This window comes from Peromyscus eremicus, chromosome 14 (genome assembly GCF_949786415.1).
Source record: "Peromyscus eremicus chromosome 14, PerEre_H2_v1, whole genome shotgun sequence".
Taxonomy (NCBI): domain Eukaryota; kingdom Metazoa; phylum Chordata; class Mammalia; order Rodentia; family Cricetidae; genus Peromyscus; species Peromyscus eremicus.
Window position 1 is genome coordinate 61512067 of NC_081430.1, and position 15783 is coordinate 61527849.

The 15783-nt window shown below is 53.1% G+C and overlaps 1 gene segment (V, D, J or C); it reads right to left on the reverse strand.

Annotated features, from left to right (window-relative positions):
• Positions 1-241: 241 nt before the first annotated feature.
• Positions 242-15783, reverse strand: part of LOC131923898 (Ig gamma-1 chain C region secreted form-like) — a 549642-nt gene continuing 534100 nt past the window's right edge. The window contains 4 exon segments of the C gene segment in view: positions 242-670; positions 786-1106; positions 1221-1259; positions 1619-1909. Of these exon segments, the coding sequence occupies positions 348-670; positions 786-1106; positions 1221-1259; positions 1619-1909 (974 nt within the window).

The window sequence follows — 15783 nt, forward strand, 5'->3', positions numbered from 1 at the left end:
TGAGCATCTCTGCGCCCTAACAGGTGAACTGCTAGTTAGAAGGAGGGCAAGTGAGAGGCACTGCCTAGGGATAAGCCTTTCCAATGAGGAATAAATTCCTTCAGGCCAGGCAAGTTCAAGAGTGCTGGGTCTGGCAGTACAGACCCATGTTTTCTCCTTAGTGTTAATTCAGGTTTCAAACCCTGGAGACCCCACAGCCCATGACCTAGGTAGACTCTATATCTCAGAAAGAACCAGGACATTTTTGCAGGTTCCCAGGGCAGTGCTGGGTGCTTTATTTACACAGGGAAAGGGTGGAGGTAGGTGTCAACATCTTTTAGGACCAGAGGGCTCACAGGACACTAAGCTCATTTACCAGGAGTGTGAGAAAGAATCTTCTCTGTGTGATGGTTGTGCAGGGCCTCGTGTACCACAGAGCAGGTGAAAATATTTTGTGCCTCCCATTCGCTCCTCTTTACGTTGAGCTTGCTGTAGAGGAAGTAAGTCTCATCCTCGTCCAAGGTGGCCAGGGTGTTCTTGTAGTTCTGCTCTGGCTGTCCATTCTTCTGCCATTCCACATCAATGTCATTAGGGTAGAAGCCTAATATCATGCAGGTGACAGTGACTTTATTCTTGGTCATCTGCTCCTTGGGTGGGGGCATGACGTATACTTGTGGAGCCCGGATATGCCCTGTGGATACAGAGAGTGGTCAGCACAGAGGTCACGGACAGGCAGAAGTCTGTTGATGCCAAACTATGTCTACACCTTATTGCAGCCACTACATCACCCACTCTGCAACTCCCACCTTTCTTCTTGAAGATGGTTCTCTCGATGGGGGCAGGGAAGGCTGCGCTGTTGACCTTGCATTTGAACTCCTTGCCATTCAGCCAGTCCTGGTGCAGGATGGGGAGGACACTGACTACTCGGAAGGTGCTGTTGAACTGCTCCTCCCGGGGTTGCGTCTGAGCTGTGTGCACTTCCGTGTCATCTACAAACCAGCTGAACTGGACCTCGGGATCATCCTGGCTAATGTCCACCACCACACACGTGATCTTGGGACTCAGAGAGATCGTGAGCACGTCCTTGGGCTTTGGTGGGAAGATGAAGACGGATGATACTTCTGGGCCTGTAGATAAAGAAGAACAATGGAAATAGAGCAATACTTGGGCCACCCTCCAATATGGACTACTTAGGGCACTTGCTGCATATAGGGGCTGGAGTGAAAGGCCTATTGACTTACCTGGACATGACGAAGGCTCAGAACAGCCAACTCTGGGCACTGCAGAGAGAAAACTGTGTGTTACTGGGGTCTGGAGATGAGAAGGCACCAAGATGGGAGAAGGGAGAGTTTGCCTGTTGTGCGGGTTCAGGGCGGGGTGCTCCTGGGTATGACCTTTGGCAGGCTCATACCTGAGTCTGCCTCTGTGTGTCCAGGATGAGGGGCATGGGCATCCAGTCCAGAGTACTAGTCCATGAGTGTAAAGGACACGGACAGAAGTCTCCAGAAGGGGGACAGACAGGATGTCCTGCTGTCCCGGACTGAGGTCCCCTCCCTGGCGATGGCCGCCCGGCCTGGTTGGTCTAGGAGGCTCAAGCCGCACCTCTAGTGAACCACTCCTCCCCTGCTTGTCCTCTCACCAATTTTCCTGTCCACCTTGGTTTTGCTGGCCGGGTGGGCTACGTTGCAGACGACGGGCTGGCTGGGCCAGGTGCTGGAGGACACAGTCACTGAGCTGCTGAGGGAGTAGAGACCAGAATGCAGGACAGATGGGAAGATGTGCACACCGCTGGTCAGGGATCCAGAGTTCCAAGTTACGGTTGCCGGCTCGGGGAAATAGCCCTTGACCAGGCATCCTAGGGTCACTGTGGAGCCAGATGTGCCTCCCCTTCCAGGAGCCAGTGGATAGACAGATGGGGCTGTTGTTGTGGCTGCAAGGAAAGGGGCATGTGTGATCGATCATGCTGTCAGGTATGACTGATCCAAGCCTCTAGAAGGCCTTTGTCTTTAGCCCTCCCAAGGCTCTGGCTCTCTACATGGTGTAGGCAATAGCCAACGATTGGGCTGGTGAATGTCAGGATCATCAGGTTAGGTCAGGCCTGAGGTGCTTTGGGCACAGTCCCATTCCATTTTCAGAAGACTGCCACACCAGCTGTCCAGTGTGGGTACCTATGCCCCACTCTTTGGTCTCTTGTGCCTAGGCCACATGGCTATACGCAACCAGGCCAACACTGAATGACAAACTAAAACCAGCACAGTCCTCCAGCTGGCAGTCCCTTCCTGGCTCTGCCTGCCCAGCCATGTTGGCTCTTGCCAACTCCTAGGCTGCTTGCTCCTGCCTTGGAGGGTTGATGGTTGACTGACGGCCCATGTTCTTAGGTTCCCTGAACTCTCCACAGTCCCAGAGCACTGGCCATCGCTGTGCTGTGCGGGGTGGTGTCTTTTCTAGTTGGCTTTGAACTAAGTAGGGTCAGCACTCTGTACCCCTGGGTCTGGAGCCACATCCTGCCCATATACAACCCTCTAGGATTCCCCTTCTCAACTGACCCCCTCTCAAGTCAGCCTAGGCTCCTAAATATGCGCTCTTGGCCGCTCCTTTGTACCTTAGCCCCTTCTCAGATCTTTCTCTCAGCTCTTACAGTTCATCACTGACATCCCCACCTTACAGGTAACTAGTGTGGGCAGCTCTGGCCTGTCCTGCTCTGGCTGATCAGCACCTTGCTATGGTGCAGTCACACTGAGGAGACCCTGGTGAGCTCAGCCTTGGCTTTCCATTTTTTCCCGTCTTGTTCTTCACACTGACCTGCATTCCTTTTGCATGGCACTTGTGTTGCCAGACCCTAGAAAAGTCCCTTTCCTTTTTTAGTACCCCTGGGCCCTTGAAATTGGAAAACATCCCCATTCTCAACGAAGCTGGCCAGAACCGGCCCCTCCCTGTCCCTTCTATCCGTGGTTCCTCCCTTTGTTTCCAGGGCCTTGCTGGTCTCCCCTGAACCTCAGCTCTGACATCCCCTGTTCAGGCCCTAGTCTCCACACTCCCTTCCTTCTGTAGGTTGACCCTGGGTATCCTATGTTGTTGGGACAGGTTTGGTTTTCCTGCCCTACGTTTCCACAACTGCCTAGGATCAAAGCTAGGACCCCTGACTTGAGAGCTGCAGCTGTATAGTTCCTTTGGTAAGGTCAGCCCAAGGATCCTTCCCTTTTCGTGTTCCTGCTCAGCCAGAGGCCCTAAGACTGGTTCTTTCTAAGCCCTTAGCTATTCTTGCTGCCTCTATCAGCCCTCTCCCGTGTGCAGGGCTCCTTTAGTTCTGTCTGTGTCCTGAGTATCTCAGGTTGCCCTGTTAGACCTGACCTGCTTCCCTATCTGCCTCTTTCCTCCTAAGCTCTTGGGGCTGTTTGCTGCCTGTCCAGCCTTCTCCAGTCCCCCAACTCTCCTGACACTGGGCTTGCTTCCTGAGCCCCAGGGGCACCTCCTCTCTCCCAAGGGCACTCCCCTGCAGCATTTCCTATTGTACTCTCTTCACTCCCATTTGATCTCCTAGTCTCTGTGGGCCTTGCACTCTTCTACTGATTCCAGCTCCAGGACTTCCTTGCTCTGACAGGCCCCCTTTGTCCTTTTGGGTCAACCTCCCTGATTTCACCAGCAGACATACTGACATACCTTCAGGCCTGTTCCCACCATCAGAGCAGACAGCTAGATCAGCTCCAGCCCTCACCTGTGGGCTTTTTACCCTTTTTATTTTCTTCTCGCTCCCAATGTGAAGGAAGGATAGTTTATCCCTCCCCTATGTCATTGGCACCCTATCTTGCCTGCCATTTCAACTCAGCCTTGTTCCTCAAACCCCTGGCCCTGGTGTCCCGCAGAGGGATCTCTAAGGCCAGCTAAGGTAGCTTCTGGCAGTAAACAGACTCTGCTGGTTGGTCTGGGAAGCTCCTCAGTCTGTCCCTCACATTCCCACCTGCCTGGTTCCCCTTTAACTATTCAGCCCGAATTTCTTATACTCCCACCCGCCCCAGCTCCCCAGGACCTGCTCAGTCCATTCCCCAAACCCTCACCCAACCCAGCTCCCAGTACCTGCTCAGTCCATTCCCCAAACCCTCACCCAACCCAGCTCCCAGTACCTGCTCAGTCCATTACCCACATTCTCACCCGCCCCAGCTCCCCAGTACCTGCTCAGTCCATTCCCCACACCCTCACCTGCCCCAGCTCCCCAGGACCTGCTCAGTCCATTACCCATACCCTCACCCACTCCAGCTCCCCAGGACCTGCTCAGTCCATTCCCGACACCCTCACCTGCACCAGCTCCCCAGTACCTGCTCAGTCCATTCCCCACACCCTCACCTGCCCCAGCTCCCCAGTACCTGCTCAGTCCATTCCCCACACCCTCACCTGCCCCAGCTTCCCAGTTCCTGCTCAGTCCATTCCCCACACCTTCACTTGCCCCAGCTCCCCAGTTTCTGCTCAGTCCATTCCCCACACCCTCACCTGCCCAGCTCCCCAGTACCTGCTCAGTCCATTCCCCACACCCTCACCTGCCCCAGCTCCCCAGTACCTGCTCAGTCCATTCCCCACACCTTCACCTGCCCCAGCTCCCCAGGACCTGCTCAGTCCATTCCCCACATTCTCACCTGCCCCAGCTCCCCAGTTCCTGCTCAGTCCATTCCACACACCCTCACCTGCCCCAGCTCCCCAGTTCCTGCTCAGTCCATTTCCCACACCCTCACCCACCCCAGCTCCCCAGTACCTGCTCAGTCCATTCCCCACATTCTCACCTGCCCTAGCTCCCCAGGACCTACTCAGTCCATTCCCCACACCCTCACCTGCCCCAGCTCCCTAGTACCTGCTCAGTCCATTTTCCACACCCTCACCTGCCCCAGCTCCCCAATACCTGCTCAGTCCATTCCCCACACCCTCACCTGCCCCAGCTCCCCAGGACCTGCTCAGTCCATTCCCCACACCCTCACCTGCCCCAGCTCCCCAGTTCCTGCTCAGTCCATTCCCCACACCCTCACCAGCCCCAGCTCCCCAGTACCTGCTCAGTCCATTCCCCACACCCTCACCAGCCCCAGCTCCCCAGTACCTGCTCAGTCCATTCCCCACACCCTCACCCGCCCCAGCTCCACAGTTCCTGCCCAGTTCATTCCCCACACCTTCACCAGCCTTAGCTTTGCTGTAGGCACTCAGTCTGGTTTCCTATTTGCTATGCTGCCAGGCTTCTCTGACCTTTCAGCACTCTCACCTACCCTGGCTCTCCTGTAGCTGCCCAGTCAGGTTTCCCATATTCGGACCTTCCTCAGTTTCTCTGTAGGTGCTCATACTGTAACCCTACACTCCCACCTATCTCAGATCCCCTGTAGCTGCTCAGCCTGGAACATTTCAGTACCACTGATCTCAGTTTCCCTGTAGCTGCTCTGCCTGTGTCCCTGCACATCCTCCTGCCTCAGCTTTACTATAGCTGCTCTGCGTGGATCCCTGCACATCCTCCTGCCTCAGCTCCCCTGTAGCTGCTCAGCCTGGATCCCTGCACATCCTCCTGCCTCAGCTCCCCTGTAGCTACTCAGCCTGGATCCCTGCACATCCTCCTGCCTCAGCTCTACTGTAGCTGCTTAGCCTGGATCCCTGCACGTCCTCCTGCCTCAGCTCCCCTGGATCCCTGGATATCCTCCTGCCTCAGCTGTACTGTAGCTGCTCAGCCTGGATCCCTGCACATCCTCCTGCCTCAGTTCCCCTGTAGCTGCTCAGCCTGGCTCCCTGCACATCCTGCTGCCTCAGCTCCCCTGGATTTCTGCACATCCTCCTGCCTCAGTTCCCCTGTATCTGCTCAGCCTGGCTCCCTGCACATCCTGCTGCCTCAGCTCCCCTGGATCCCTGCACATCCTCTTGCCTCAGCTGTACTGTAGCCGCTCAGCCTGGATCCTTGCACATCCTCCTGCCTCAGCTCTACTGTAGCTGCTCAGCCTGGATCCCTGAACATCCTCCTGCCTCAGCTCCCCTGTAGCTGCTCAGCCTGGTTCCCTGCACATCCTGCTGCCTCAGCTCCCCTGGATCCTTGCACATCCTCCTGCCTCAGCTCCCCTGTAGCTGCTCAGCCTAGATCCCTGCACATCCTCCTGCCTCAGCTGTACTGTAGCTGCTCAGCCTGGCTCCCTGCACATCCTGCTGCCTCAGCTCCCCTGGATCCCTGCACATCCTCCTGCCTCAGCTCCCCTGTAGCTGCTCAGCCTGGATCCTTGCACATCCTCCTGCCTCAGTTCCCCTGTAGCTGCTCAGCCTGGCTCCCTGCACATCCTCCTGCCTCAGTTCCCCTGTAGCTGCTCAGCCTGGCTCTCTGCACATCCTGCTGCCTCAGCTCCCCTGGATCCCTGCACATCCTGCTGCCTCAGCTCCCCTGGATCCCTGCACATCCTCCTGCCTCAGCTCCCCTGTAGCCACTCAGCCTGGCTCCCTGCACATCCTGCTGCCTCAGCTCCCCTGGATCCCTGCACATCCTCCTGCCTCAGCTCCCCTGTAGCCGCTCAGCCTGGATCCTTGCACATCCTCCTGCCTCAGTTCCCCTGTAGCTGCTCAGCCTGGCTCCCTGCACATCCTCCTGCCTCAGTTCCCCTGTAGCTGCTCAGCCTGGCTCCCTGCACATCCTCCTGCCTCAGCTCTACTGTAGCTGCTCAGCCTGGCTCCCTGCACCTGCTGCCTCAGCTCCCCTGGATCCCTGCACATCCTGCTGCCTCAGCTGTACTGTAGCTGCTCAGCCTGGATCCCTGCACATCCTCCTGCCTCAGCTGTACTGTAGCTGCTCAGCCTGGCTCCCTGCACATCCTCCTGCCTCAGCTGTACTGTAGCTGCTCTGCCTGGCTCCCTGCACATCCTGCTGCCTCAGCTCCCCTGGATCCTTGAACATCCTCCTGCCTCAGCTCTACTGTAGCTGCTTAGCCTGGCTCCCTGCACATCCTCCTGCCTCAGCTGTACTGTAGCTGCTCAGCCTAGTCCCCTGCACTCCCAAATGCCTCAGCTCTTCTTCAGCTGTTCAGCTTGGTACCTTATACACCTCTCAGCTCCAGATCCTTGGTAATTACTCAGCTAGGTCCCTACACTCCCACCAGCTAGGATTCCCAGCAACTGCCAAGCCTAGAGTCCTTCACTACTACCTGTCCCAGCTCCCTTGTGTCTACTTAGCCAGGATCCCCCATGTTCACTGGCTCCAGCTCGCCTGTGTTAGCTTAATGTGGTCTCCCACCTCTATCTACCTCAGATCCCCTCTAGCTGCTCTGCCTCGATCCCCATGCTCTGATCTGCTCCAGTTTCCCTGTAACTATTCACTTCCCTTCCATCCTGACTCCACTGTAGCTTCTCAACCCATTCTCACCCTTACCTGCCTTATCTATGTTGTAGGTGTGTAGTTTTCTTGTTTTCTGAACTCTTCAGGCCTCCCGGACTCTCCAGATTCTCCATGTACTCTGTCTTCCCTGAGCTTCTCAGATGATCCCTACCACTTCTGCCTGCTTCGCTCCCCTGTAATGCTCCTCTTGGCCTGGGATGGTGTCTGATCAGACCTCTGTCACTTGCTACCCACAGTCCTGGCTATTCCACTGGGCTCCAGAGGATGACTTGGTAATTCCTGCCTCTCGTCCTTCCCCTGTGCTGTTCTTAGCTCAGAAGGGAGTCTGACCTGAGCTCTGAGCCCTTAGATGTCTCTATTGTGGGCATCAGGATCAGCTGTTGGCAGGGCACACATCTTTTTAAGCCTGGCTTCTTTTTCTCTTGAGCTCCTGGGGCTGTCCTGGACCCCCATTAGCCCCATCTCCTCAGATCCCTGGTAGTTACCTGCCTGATCTGGCTCTCATAGTTTCATCAACACCTCAGCCCTGTAGCTACTCAGCCTGGTTCCCTAAACTCTTGGGGTGACCCTAGGTACCCAGCATTCCCACCTATCCCCAGGCCATCTTCATTTGTTTTGTCTTGGTCCTGAAATCCTGTGGTTACCCAGCTAGCCCCAGTGTGCCCAATCCCCTGCAGCTCCCCTGTGCTGCTCAACCTGGTCCACCACTCCTACCTGTTCCAGCTCCTCTGTAGCTGATAGAACTGATCTCCAGAATCCTGGGACTTCCTTGTGTCTCCTCCTAGCTCCTCCTCAGCTCCCCTTTGCTACTCATCCTGGTTCCCTAAGGTCCTGGGAGATGAACTGAGTTCCCAACACTGTTTTCCCTAATTTCTTTGTGTACCTCAGCGTGGTCCACTGAGCCTCCTGGAATGCCCTGGACCCCAGCTCTTCTATGAGCCCCAGTTGCCATATAATGGTCAGCCTGTGTCCCCATTTCTAACTCTCACTTGCCCCAATTCTTCTGCAAGTGCTCAACTTGGTCCCCAACACTCCTCCTTGCCCCAGGTTACCTTTATCTGCCAAGCTTGGTTTCTGTGCTCCTGAGGATGACTTGACCCCCTAACCCTCCTATCTACCCAGCCCTGAGTAGCTGTTCAGTCTTAGACCCCTAGCATTCCCATTTATCATTGTTTCTCTGTGCAGTGGTTTGGTGACCAATGCTTGCACACCCCTCAGCCCCACGACAGCTGTTTAGCCTGTTCCCTGAGTTTCTGGGGTTTCTCTATCCAGTCAGACTCCTACCCACCTGAGCTCCATGTAGCCGCTCTGCTGGTTCCCTGATCTCCTGGGCTTGCTCTGCCTCCTCCAGCACTCTGTTCTCCACAGCTCACCTGAAGCTGTCCTGCCTGGTCCTTTGAGCTCCTTGGGCTTCTCTCTATCTTGTCTTTCCTTCTTTCAGTTAAGGTTTGGCTTTATTTCTGGTGTTTCTCTTGGATGCTGGGATTAATCCTTGAACCCCAGAGTACCTGCTTTGGCTCTTATCTTTTCCCAGCAGGCTTAAAGGCAATCCCAGATGAGTTCCTGGATGTTACTCTCCCCACTCTCCTTTTTACTTACCACAGGCCTCTGCAGCTACACTGTCGCTCCGTTGGCTCTTCTTTTCTCACTGGCTCAGCGTCTGGGCTCTATCAACCTGTAGTCCAGGCCAAACCCACCCCTCAGGCTTCCTGCCATGTCCTCTCGACTCTTTGAGGCTTCCGCTGGCCGGTCCCTCTGTGGGTGTGCGCAGCTCTAGTTGCTTGTTGTGCTTCTGTCCATGGGCTCCCAGAGTCTGCTTGGTTGACACCAGCTGCAGGCAGGAAACTTCCTCTTCAACACATAGGCTTCTTCTGTCAGGGTTGGTCTGTCAACTCCTTTCCAGTCTCCTGTGATACGATGACTCAGAGACCCAGAAGGGCCATGGATGCCCCCAGTCTCTGGTCCTCTCCCTTCACAGCTCTTCTCCCTGCTGAACCCACTCCTATGTGGAAGCCTTGAAAGCAACTGCTTCTCTTCCTGTTTTGGTCCTGGCTTTCTCTTGTCTTTCCCAGAGTCACAGCCCTTGTCCCAGAGATGCGAATGCCACCCCACTTCCTCCCCATGCATGACTAAGAACAGGATTGACAGTGGGTGGCCTAAGGCATTTCCTGAAGTTCCTCTTTATTCTGGGGGTTTCTGTGTTAGGGGGTGAGGGAGAGTCCAACCTGACTGAGATTGCTTCATATGGATGTGTGGGGGTGGGTGAGGCGGTACCCTTGAGACTGTGCACCTGGGCTTTTAGGGGTCTCTGGGCTGGTTGAGGCTGAGTGATTATGCCCACTCTTTCCTGACTACCTCATGGGAGAAGTTTTCCTGGAGAGTCCCTGGGCCTCTCATTCAGGTCTGACCTAAGACCAATCTTGGTGACCATATCTCCTTGTCGCTGTCTCTGGCTAGTGCTATCTCAAGAAAACCCAGATAAGCCCGAGGCACAGGGAAGAGACTAAGGGCTGTGACAGAGTACGGAGTAAAAACTGAATGGCAGAAGGAGGAGGCTCTGGCTCTGGCTGAGTTTCCAAGAAGGAGAAATCTTGGTTACAATGAGAAGCCATGCTGGGACTCAGGAGGAGCCCTCAGGAAAATTAAGAGGGGACCTGGTCACCTGGTGCACAAGGTTCCTAACACTGGCATTGCCATGGGAACCTGATGGATTGCAGCTGTGGAACAGGGATTCCAGTGCTGATGCCATGGGCTCATGAGGATGTGGAACCGGGGGATCAATCCTGCTGTAACAGTGAGATGCACAGGGCAGTGGATCCCATAGAGTGGAGGAAGGAGCTCATTCAGGGTTCGGAGGAGGGTGGGTGCAGGAAGGGGGAAAGGGAGGCCAGTAGTGCCTAGGACTGAAGGGAGTGGTGCAGGGTCAGAGGGGCCAAGGGCCTGGCTAGCCTCTGAGAGGGTGACGGTCCACCCCATCCTGAAGGCCTGGGGCTGGTAAGGTGTTTCTCTGGGCTCAGTGACACTGACATCATGTAGGGGGAAATGTGAAGGGTAAGGGAAAGGCGGGGAGCCAGGAGGTTAGGAAGACCTCATCAGGAAGACACTCTGCAGAGAACAAGAAACAGGTCTTGGCCTGGGAGGAGAGGACAGGCCAGGGCTTCCCATGCTGGAAAACTGTAGCATAGGATGCTGAGGCGAACCTCAGGAAGCCGAAGAAGATCTGAGAGTTCTGATTCAAAGGCTGAGACCTACAACACAAATTTAGGAGCTTGGGATGGCTAGGCTGGGGCATGGGCTGAGGAAGAGGCTCCTGGTGGGCTGTTCAGGGCAGAATGTGGGTCCATACACTAGAGAGGGTGCTGATTGTCTCAGTGCCAACTTGAGAAGACACAGCTTTCAGGACAAAGCCGGGGCTGGGGCATTGGGATTGTTGAGAGCTCAGGGGACCTGAGAACAAGAACCACTAGTCAAGTAAGGGACTAATAGGCCAGAGTGAGACAAGCTACCTAAGAAATAGAAAGAGCCAAGGGCAGGTAGAAATGGGGAAGGGTCTGTAGGCCCCTGAGCTGAGCTGGCTGTGGTTTGTCATTGAACACTGACATGGACCATCTCCGTAATCATGAAGCACAGGAGGAAAAGGCATCAGAGTGGTAGATAGAGAGCCTTCCTGGGCAGCTGGTCCAGCAACTTTCTGGATGTGGACTGGGGATGGGATGAGCTCAGATTGCCACAGAGTTGGCCTAGCCTGGTGATCTGTAGATTAAAAAGAATGAAGATGACGGAGGTAGAGCTCATCAGGTGTGAATATAATACCTATGAGCCCAGTTCTGGACCCTGCTTGAGATTTACAGAAGGCTAGGACCCTGAGAAAGCTGAGGACTGAGAGTTTTCAAGTACATGTGCTCAGTCATGTCTGGCAGCATGATTACACACTCTCCTTCTCTTGTATCAAGTACTATGGCAGCATCTGTCTTATACCTGAGCCCTAGCTGTGGGGGACATTTGGGTCTACAGTGACCCTTGGCTGCCTGGTCAGTGACTATGCCCTGGAGCTATAGCTATGTCTAGTGACCTTTTCATCTGTCCTGAAGTCTGGGCTCTACTCCTTCAACAGCTCAGTGAATGCGTCCACCAGCATTCGGTGTGGGGGTCTCTGCAAACACCACAGCCAGCAGAATGTCAATGTTCAACACAACTCAGTAGCCAATGCTGATATAAACTTCGAGGGTCTAAACCAGGGCAGTTTATTTTAGGCATATTTAAGTACAGTATAATTTGGGAAAAAGTTTCCTGGTAATAATTAACTCAGTCCCATGTGCACAACAAAGCTTAAGGCATGTCTGCATTGAAAGTCTTTGTAAAGTACAAGTGACACCTTCCATAAAGATGGGTTCTATAGATTGACAACATGTGATATCTTAAGGGCCTGGGGTAGGGATCTGGTGTGGTCTCAGTCATACAGATAGCACAAAGGTCACTAGGCTATTTACCACCTCCATTCCCAGCCTTCTGGGTGGAAAAAACTTATACAATCTCTCCCTATGAAGAGGCATCCCTGCACGTTTAACACTCCCATTTTACCCTGGGATTACCTGCAAGCACAATAGCCTCTCTGCCTCCTCCACTAGCCCAGCCAGACCATCACCTGCAGTGCAGTCCATCCAGCTAGCAGACCAGGGTGGACAAGAAAGTGAGTGAGAGCATAGCAGGAGAAACAAGGTTCCCTGGAAGTGATGCTGGGGTCGTCCTCTCAGTTCCAGAAGAATAGTAACCCAAGGGAAGCAAGGACTCCCTTTTCTCTCTCCTGAAGCTTGTGCTCCTCCTGCTTGAGGAGTGATCCTCCGGGCCAAACACTCATGTTCTGTACCTTGGACACACAGAGGTGGACAGGAGGTCTTGACTTACCATGGGTAATATCCAGGAGGGGTCTAATCTGAGCCCATGCCAGGGCCAAACTCTTCTCTCCTGAGCTTGGTGCCTTGTCTTCTTCATACACCAGTAACGCTGAGCTTTCTCCCTGCAGAGCCCAGAAGCTCTGGGTTCAGTACTCACAAGTGTCCTAAGTGTTCAGATGAGTTACTATGCCTTGCTCTCCAGCCCCAGGAGAATGATGAGAATTCCATGCATCTCTACATTGGGGCTGGCCCAGGTCCTGACTCATCTCTCCTGACCAGCTCCTGAAATCCTAGGTGGACTACTTGTCTTCTTCTTCCCCCAACAAAGCTGGAGGATATGCTCATGATCTTACTGACCATCAAGCACACGTGTGGTGGTGGATGCGAGTCAGGGTGACCCAAGAGTCCAGTTTAGCTGATTGGCAGACATGGAAGTGCACATGACACAGATGTAGCCCTGGGAAGAGCAGTACAACAGTCTGGATACTCACATGGATGCTCAGGTGTGGTGATATTTTATTTGTATGTTAATAAATAAAGTTTGCCTGGAGATCAGAGCAGATAGCAAGCCATTTTAAGTAAACATAGAAGTCAGGCGCTGTGGTAACACACGCCCTTAATCTGATCACTTATCAGGCAGGGTCTCTGTGTGTGTGTTCAAGGCCATACTAGAGAACAGAGCCAAGCATGGTAACACACGCCTTTAATCCCAGTACTAACCATAGAGACTTGGAGGTCTGTACAGACAGGCAGTGACAAGAATGTGAGGTAGCTGGGCTAGATAGCCAATGGGAGGGCAGAACAGCAAGGCAATAAAGGCATGGGTAAGATAGGAAGTAGCTCACATTTGGAAGCTGCAGAGTTGGTGAGGTAAGGTTGGCTGGTGGCTTCTCTGATCTCTAAATCTTTCACTCCTATATTTGGCTCTATGTTTTTTATTTAATAAGACTGCTTAGTCTACACTCAGGCCACATCCATGTGAACCAACTAGCTGAGCATCACCCAGTATATGCAGCACCTGTACACACACTTGTGTGTACAATGGATACATATCAGCTGGTCTATGGACACCATGTTCAATACCAGGTCCACTCACAGAATCCTACTCAACATCTACATGTGGGTCATCTGAGACAGACACAACTGTCATCTTCTAAGAGTTTCCACCCCAGTCTGCCAATAATACAAATAGACCTAGAGGGGTCCAATCTATTCCTGGACCCGCAGGCCTGTGTTCCCACTCCATACAATCACTGATTCTTCATAGCAAGTTGTCTGGCTCACTTCCCACTGTGGACCCTTTCTGGAGTCCAAGCATCACCAGACACAGGCTCTGCCATCACTCTGACTCTCTGGGCTTGGTCACCAGCGGACAGACAGTAGGTCAGGAGGGCTTCATAGCCACTGTCCTCAAGGGTCACAGGCTCTGTTTCAGCCTAGTTAGCTTTAGTACTGAGGGGGTAGGCATACAAGGAGAGTTTCTTCACAGTCCAGATCACCATCAGGCCCTGCATGTCTGGCTGAGCCCAGGGACAGAGATGGAGCAATTTTGGGAACTGAGCCTGCTTGCCCAGGGAGGGCAGAAGGCAGACTTGGCCCCAAAGAGGGGTCTGCTTGCTCACCCTAGCTGCTCCTACCTTGCTTGCCTCCTTAAAGACCTACTCTGCCACACAGAAAATCACCCTAGCCCTACTTTGTTACTGCAAACACTGGCTTCTCCTTTTCTGTGCAGAGCTGGAACTGGACGACAGCTGTGCTGAGGCCCAGGACGGGGAGCTGGACGGGCTCTGGACAACTATCACCATCTTCATCACCCTCTTCCTGCTCAGCGTGTGCTACAGCGCCACTGTCACACTCTTCAAGGTCAGCCACACTGTCTTCACAGTGTCCATACTGTCCCCAAGCTGTCTATACCCTGTCCGTACAGATCTTCCAAGTTGTTACCATTGTCTCCATGTTACCATTTTGTCTCCACACTGTGGCCATGTTTCCCCATACTATCCCTATGGTTTCCTCATAGTGTTCTAGGCTAGCCCTCAGAGTGTCATATGATATCTGCCTGGTATACCTTTTATGTACCATGATTTCTCCAGTACCTTCCCATGCTATTTTCTATACTCTCATGCCTTTTTTATGCTATGCCTACAATTTACCCAGATCCCCCACATTGTCTCCATACTACCCAACTGTCTTAGTTACTATTCTACTGCTGTGAAGAGGCACCATGACCAAGGCAACTCATATGAAAGAAAGCATGTAATTGGTACTTGCTTACAGTTTCAGAGGCTTAGTCCATTATCATCATGGCAGGGAGCATGGCGGCACGCAGGCAGGTGCTAGAGTGGTAACTGAGCACTATGTTCTGATCCATATGCTGAGAGAGAGAGAGAGAGAGAGAGAGAGAGAGAGAGAGAGAGAGAGAGAGAGAGAGAGAGAGAGATATTCTGGGCTTGGCTTGAGCTTTTGAAACCTCAAAGCCCATCTCCAGTGACACAATTCCTCCAACAAGGCCATATTCCTAATCCTTTCTTTCAAATTGTGCCACTCCCTGGTGACTAAGCATTAAAACATGAGCCTGTGTGGGCCATTCTTACTCCAACCACTGCACCAAGCTTGTCCTACACTGGCCATTCTCTCCTGATTTTGTTTCTATGCTTTCCACCAAGTTGTCCCCACTCTGTTCACACACTGCTTGCCTGATGCTCCATGTTCCTTTGCTGTTCCCAACCCTATTGTCACCCTGTCATCCACTCTATCTTCTTTTTTCCTCCACAGCATCATCCAGGTTCCCATATGGCTAGAGGCGGTAGTCCCTGGTGGTGGTTTGAGTAAGAACGGCCCCCATAGGCTCATATATTTGAGTGCTTAGAGAACGGCATTAGGAAGTGTGGCCTTGTTGAAGTAGGTGTGGCCTTGTTGGAGAAGTGTGTCACTGGGGGGTGGGCTTTGGGGTTTCAGATGCTCAAGCCAGGCCCAGTGTTACTCTCTTCCTGCTGCCTGCCGACTCCGATGTAGAACTCTCTGCTCCTCTCCAGCACCATGTCTGCCTGTGTGCCACCACGGTTTCTGCCATGATGATGAGGGACTAAACCTCTGAATCTGTGATCAAGCCCCAATGAAATGTTTTCCATTTTATAATAGTTGCCATGGTCATGGTGTCTCTTCACAGCAATAGAACAGTGACCAAGACAGAAGTTGTACCAGGAGTCTGGTATTGCTCTGACAGATCTGACCATGTTTCTTCACAGGATGTGGATTTTTGGGACTTGGAATTAGGAAAGCAGTTCAATGCTTAAGTGGTATTTAATGGGCCAATTTATTTATTAATAAATGGGTATTTATTAGGAGCAGGGAAGACTGTGGTGCTGAGAACAATGAAAATTGTGATGGCCCGGCTCCAGTGGTTTCAGAGATGAGTATTTGTAAGTTTCCTAAATATTGTTCTTGTGATATTTTAGTAAAGAATGTGGCTGTTTTCTTCCCTTGTCCAAAAAGTCTACCTGGGCCTAAATGAAGAGTTTTGGATTAATGGCATTGGCAGAGGAGATGTCAAAACAGCCAGATATTGGCTGTGTT